Here is a 6,237-nt window from a genome sequence, read left to right on the forward strand (position 1 = left end):
CCTGTGGCCTTTCACCTTAATTTATGTCACCAGGCCTTTCTAGTAGAAAAGTCAATGTCAAGCAAGAATACGTGGCTGTAAAAGTGCATTTGTGGGTTTGGTTTATCGATGTTCATGTGTTTTGCTTGTTTACCTGTGTGCATATGGTGTTATGTGTGTCTGTGCATGTGTTCTGTCAGAAGCTCCAACCAAAACCGACTCCCTGGTAGATTCAGATGTCTTCTCCAGTTCTGTCTCTGTGACAGCAGCACACTTCCTCTCTCTCTCCCTTTGCGGTTTGAGGTGCACGTGCTTCTGTATGTACACCTCTGCCATGGCTGCATGGGGAAGTGAGGAAACAGATTTTCAATTTGTTGCCCATTTAAAAACAGATCAGTCTCAATATGTCATGGAGTGATGCCCGCCTCCTGCTGTCGAAGGCTAGATAGCGGCACAGAGGGGCCGGACGGGCTCGAAGCGCCTTTCCCCGAGTGACACAGGAGCGTAACTAGCCTGAAATTGGAGGACAACTTTTTGTTTTCTCTACAGAACAGTTAACTTTTCCTTCAGTTAAGGATTTGTCTGTTTATGCCCCAGTATTTTCCCTTTGTGCTTTGTTTTTTTTGACTGTCTCCGCTTTCTTTTCAAAAAGTCTGGAAAGACTGAAGTCGCTGGATTGTTTCTACAGTAGCATGAATTATCCATTACACACGGTTTTGTTGACTCAAACTTCCACATGATTAAGTCGTACCATCGGGGACTGCTGATACAAGCTGTTTTTGATTTGCCAACTTTGCTAGGTGGTTAATTTGCAAGGTTGGTTGCTAATTTGAAAGCATTGTTTGATGTCTGGATCCTATCGAGCACAGCCCTGGCCTTTCCAGTGAGTTTCAAAGCTGCGCATGCTCCTCAAAGAGTTTCTGAAAAAGCCCCTTTTCCCTTTTTGGCTGGCCCACATTCCAGTTTCAACAGAGCATAATGACTAGGACTCACTGAACATGTCACCAGTAGTGCTTTTTTTTTCTCCTATTGTCTATTTTCTGCCTTTTTAGTTCTTCCCACTGTCTTCTGGGAAATCATTTTTGAGGTGGGGAAGAGGGTATTGCTTGAGTCTCGATTTGAGTGTTTTTGTGTCTACCCCAATTTATTTCTTATAAACACTACATGGCCAAATGGATATGACACCACAGGCAAAATTCATGTGTTGTTGGTTTTTTTTTTTTAGATAGGCATATCTGTTCAGAGTAAAGATGCTAAGTACAAAATACTTCGACAATATTAGAGAAGGATTGTTGCTGCTTCCAAGTCCAGAAGACAAATGGCTTGCTGACTTTGCTGTGATGAACTTGGCGGAGCTTTTTAAAGAAAACACAGTGGTACAGAACAGAGCAAGTACTGATGCAGTGAAGCACAATCATTTTGTGTTGTATGGATGTAAGTTTTAATGTAGTATGAAGTCAGACCGCCTGTATTCACGGTCGCATAGAATATTCAAGAAATAGCATAAACGTCTGACTAACTATACAGCATTTGAACTCAGGACATTTTTGTCGATAATCGATGCATATTTTGTTTTAAAGAGAACAAGTTATTGCTTGACACCAGTATTTAAAAGTGTTTTTTTAAAACGGTATATTTCAAAATGGAACATTAATAAAAAAAATTAAAAAAAAAGCTGTCTGTATTTAACATGTTTTGATGCTCTACTGTGAGATGATCCCGATCATACAAATGAGTTTTTGTGTGTCGTTTTGTGTCCCGCTGTTGAAGGCCAGATAGCGGCACATAGGAAGTGGACAAACTCAAAGCATCCAGTCTCTGTGTTAGGAGTGGTTTTGTGAGTTTACTGATTTTGTGATGTTTTGACTGGGCTACCAAGATTCAAGCTCAATGCGTTTAACCCACATTTATCATGACCTGCTCTTTGCTGTTTCTTTATTATCGTGTTTTGTTTTTTTTTAGAAAATAAAGACTATGATGCGTACCTGTCCTACACCAAAGTGGACCCTGACCAGTGGAGTCAGGAGACCAGGGAGGAGGAGCGCTTTGCCCTGGAGATCCTCCCGGACGTGCTTGAGAAACATTACGGCTACAAACTGTTCATCCCAGATCGAGACCTCATTCCAACAGGAAGTAAGCACTATTACTGTGTGTGTGTGTGTGTGTGTGTGTGTGTGTGTGTGTGTGTGTGTGTGTGTGTGTGTGTGTGTGTGTGTGTGTGTGTGTGTGTGTGTGTGTGTGTGTGTGTGTGTGTGTCCCCTTGTGCTGGTATGTTCATGCACAGGTATGTACCGTACTGTGAGGAAGTGTAAGGACCATATTCTGCATGTTTGTTTTTACTGCATATGTATTCGTTGCTGCTGTGTTTGGCGCATTGCTCATTGTCATCAGTGTTGTTTTTCACTGTCGCTGTCTTGTGTTTAAACATTTTGTGCTGTTAGCGAAGTTCCTCACACACAATAAATATTCACATCCATAAATGATGAAAAGATGATTATTTCAAATTTCCAAAATCAGGGAACGTTCAGTCCAACAGTAACTCATTTTTTTCTTTCTCTGGATAAATCTGGAAGATCATAGCATTTCTCACTGGAAGTTCCTACACTGTGTACTACAGATGTGGGAATATGGTATACAGAGTGTCCCGGGAGCTGATATATTGAACAAATTTATCATCCTCCCTGGTTTTCATCCATGCATTAATGAATCCATGAAAATTCTGTCTGAACATAATTCTCATGCGTGCTAACTCTGCTTAGCAGTGCGTCTGTGCCAGTGGTGCACAGTGTGCTCTAGTTAGTAGCGATGCTGTGTGTTTGTACTGTAGGCTTCATGTGGAACAGATAAAACGGAAACACATCCTAGTCGGTCCAGACAGAATTAAACATCAGTGGGAAATGTCTGAAGGCTCCAAGCCCTGTTGTCTGAGCCGCCTCTACCCTTTAATCAAAAGAAAATTGCCGCCAGCATCAATGCCAAGCAAAATCATTGTAGATGAATGTACAATCAGGGAAACATGGTGTGTGATTAATCATATGTGAAATAAATAAAAAAAAGAAGATGATTGAGAAGGAAATGCACCCACTTGTACGACTTGTGTTGAGCATGTTTCTGTGTCTGTACCGTGTTCTTGCCTGTGACCTGAATGTTAAAATGTTTATGTTTAGGTCTCACCAATGAGCATTACCAGGATGACACACGACTCTTTGGAGGTACTCGCCCTCAGTCTTTTCCTCTCGCATCAGCTGCTTTCATTTACTTGCTCCTAGGACGTTTCAGAGAGAATGCATAGAGTGGCACTGCTGTGTGATCTGACACCTCGGGCCCACTTCAATAGATAGACTCAGCCTAGTCCTATAGAATGTGCACCTTTATCAATCATTGCTCCCCCATTTAGAGCTATGTGGATCTGCTCTATGTAATACAGTAGAATACTTACAGATATATGTATCTACACAAACATATAGAGTCCTCATGTCTTTCTGCTTTCTAAAAGCTACAAAATGAGTGTTATTATACCAGATACTTGAGGTGGAGAGCCAAATAGCCACCTGTCACGGTCTTGTGTTTTGTGTCTGATGCTGTGTGTTCATCTACCATTTCGTGATGTGGTTCTGTCCTCATTTAATGGCATCAAAAACATGCGTATAGTGTACATCACTGAGCCATTCCCCCCCCCCCTCTCTCTAATGTCTTATATATGTCTCTTCTTTTCATTCCTGACCTCTCGTTTCCTGCAGCCTACATTGAGGACGTGGCTCGCTGTGTAGACCAGAGCAAACGCCTCATTATAGTTATGACACCCAACTATGTGGTGCGGCGAGGCTGGAGCATCTTTGAGCTGGAGACGCGGCTGCGCAACATGCTGGTGACTGGTGAGATCAAAGTCATCCTTATCGAGTGTGCCGAGTTGCGCGGCATCATGAACTACCAAGAAGTGGAGGCTCTCAAACACACCATTAAAACCCTCACTGTCATCAAGTGGCGCGGATCCAAGAGCAACAAGCTCAACTCCAAGTTCTGGAAGCAGCTGCAGTACGAGATGCCCTTCAGGCGCACGGAGCCCATGCTCACGCACGAGCCGGCGCTGGACGTCAGCGAGCAAGGCCCGTTCGGAGAGCTGCAGACCGTCTCCGCCATCTCCATGGCAGCAGCCACCTCCACCGCCATGGCCACCGCCCACCCAGAGCTGCGCTCCTCGTTCCACAACACCTACCACACCACCATGAGGCAGAAACACTACTACCGCAGCTACGAGTATGACATACCCCCAGGCGGGACCCTGCCACCTCTCTCCTCCCTGGGGAACCAGCACACCTACTGCAACATCCCACTGACACTGCTGAACGGACAGAGGCCGCCCGGAAAGAGCCGAGAACACAGCCTGGAGGAGGCGCATGCTAACAATGCCATGCTCCCTCTGCTGCCGAGGGAAACCAGCATCTCCAGCGTCATCTGGTAATGATGAGCAGACTCCGCGTCAGCTTTAGGAAGGTCAGTCAGGGTCAGACATGACTAGGCTCTGTCTGGTAGTTCTTAGGAACACAGTTAGAGGTTGTGACTGTGGCGAAAAGTGTTTTGGATCCAGCCGTTCTTATCTGAGAAGCAAGTGATGGAGGTACAGCAGGTTTTTTGGACACGCTCTCCCTTGTTTTTCAAGTGGACTGCACCTCTTTTTACTGCGGATGTGGAACTAAAGGGGATATAATAAAAACACTGTTTCATTGACCCGTGAGAAATGGACTCGCAAGAACTCCACATTAAAGAACCAACACGTTATGGCAATTGTGCACACACATGCGTACACACAAAAATGTGCATACATACAAACAAAAGGAAAACAGGGTCTGTACATATATTTCAATTTATTTGTAGCATCAGTGTTTTCCTGTTTTGTTCTCTTGTTTGTTTTATCCAGTCATGTTTGTTGCCTTCTCTAGTATAGGACTTTGCTTTAACTTGTTATACAGAGTTGTACATTTTTTATTGTTTTCTCTTTTTAGTTGGTTCTTACTCTTGTTTTAACACGCTTCTTTGGAAAGCCAGTATGTCACGTACCTGCGCTGTTGTGTTCTTTTGTTTGTTTGTTTTAAAAGAAATCTTTGTGTAGTTTAAGAGAACTTTTTTTTTTTTACTTTTGGAATTGCCTGGACATTTCAGGAGCTTTTGAGGAGCTGAAACTTCTTTTTGTTTACCTGTAAAAGGTGTATCAAGTTTAAAAGGAAACTCTCTTTTAAAAAAAAAAAAAAAAAAAAAATCATAGAATATGCAAAAAGAAGGAGGAGGTGGCAAAAATATACCCGTCCTCTGGGACCGAGATGGAGGAGTGGTTGGGGAGCAGGGCTATTCCTCTCCAATCAAATAGACCGATAAGACTGGCAGATCTCTCTCTAAAGCTTCATATTTTCTATTGAAACAAACAGCCTTGCTGTTTTAGAGTGATAGTGAAATGCCTCACCTTAAAAAGAAATCTGTAGATTATTTTAAAAAGAATTCTATTTTTATAACAGAAAAGAGTTTGCTTGAGAAGTCATACCTATTTGCGTTTCATCTTCCATAGAAAGAGGATTTGTGTATAAGTGTTCTGCTGGTTTTTGTACACTTGCAATGTGGTTCCTGGTTTGTTAAGAGACTAAAAGGTGGCTTTTGAATCCCACATGACAAAAAATATGTCCTCTACTGTTCTAGATTCAAAAGTAAAGCATCTTCAATGTTTTGGTTTTTAAAACATAATATTATTCCCATCCTGATAATTCATTTGGTTCATATGGATAGTTCATGTTTAAGGAAAGAAAAGAGTACATTTGTGTTTTGAAAGACTTTTTAAATATATTTGAAGGTGTGATTTTTGAGTATGCATAGCAAATAGATATGTATTCTATATATAATATAGATATTTATATAAATATATAAACACAATTTTCACTTGGAAAGAAATGTCTATCTTTATAGAAACACAATCATTATCAGTTGCCCTTACTTTCTCACTGCACATTAAAAACCTTGATTTCCTTTTTATGTTTTCCTTTCGTGTCCAAGTTCACCATTTGATTACACTCTAATAGCATTGTTCATCACACACTGACTTTTTTAAATGGCAGCAATTGACTATGTCCACTACGTGTGTAGAAATCAATTTTAATTAGTGATTGCGCTGAAAAAACTGGCAAGGAAAATGAACAATAATGATCATTTTTAAGTACTCTTGAAATGGCTTTAAACAAAACACGACTCAACTGTTCCCTCAACATCCAACTG

General features: G+C 41.6%; 1 protein-coding gene across 5 annotated transcripts in view; it reads left to right on the top strand.

Moving 5' to 3' along the window:
* il1rapl1a (interleukin 1 receptor accessory protein-like 1a) overlaps positions 1–5,991 on the top strand; it is a 160,993-nt gene extending 155,002 nt beyond the window's left edge. For 3 of the 5 annotated variants that reach the window (XM_069707063.1, XM_069707061.1, XM_069707062.1), the window contains exons 10-12: positions 1,942–2,112; positions 3,147–3,191; positions 3,720–5,991. In XM_069707063.1, coding sequence (XP_069563164.1) covers positions 1,942–2,112; positions 3,147–3,191; positions 3,720–4,441 — 938 coding nt within the window. In that variant the 3' untranslated portion in view covers positions 4,442–5,991. The remainder of the gene's footprint in view (positions 1–1,941; positions 2,113–3,146; positions 3,192–3,719) is intronic. The other 2 variants (XM_069707066.1, XM_069707064.1) reach the window with 1 other exon arrangement.
* Positions 5,992–6,237: the final 246 nt, after the last annotated feature.

The sequence above is a fragment of the Brachyistius frenatus genome, unplaced genomic scaffold (genome assembly GCF_029030835.1).
Source record: "Brachyistius frenatus isolate BFR_SWC_R1_liver_20210118 unplaced genomic scaffold, ASM2903083v1 Contig_66, whole genome shotgun sequence".
Classification (NCBI taxonomy): Eukaryota; Metazoa; Chordata; class Actinopteri; family Embiotocidae; genus Brachyistius; species Brachyistius frenatus.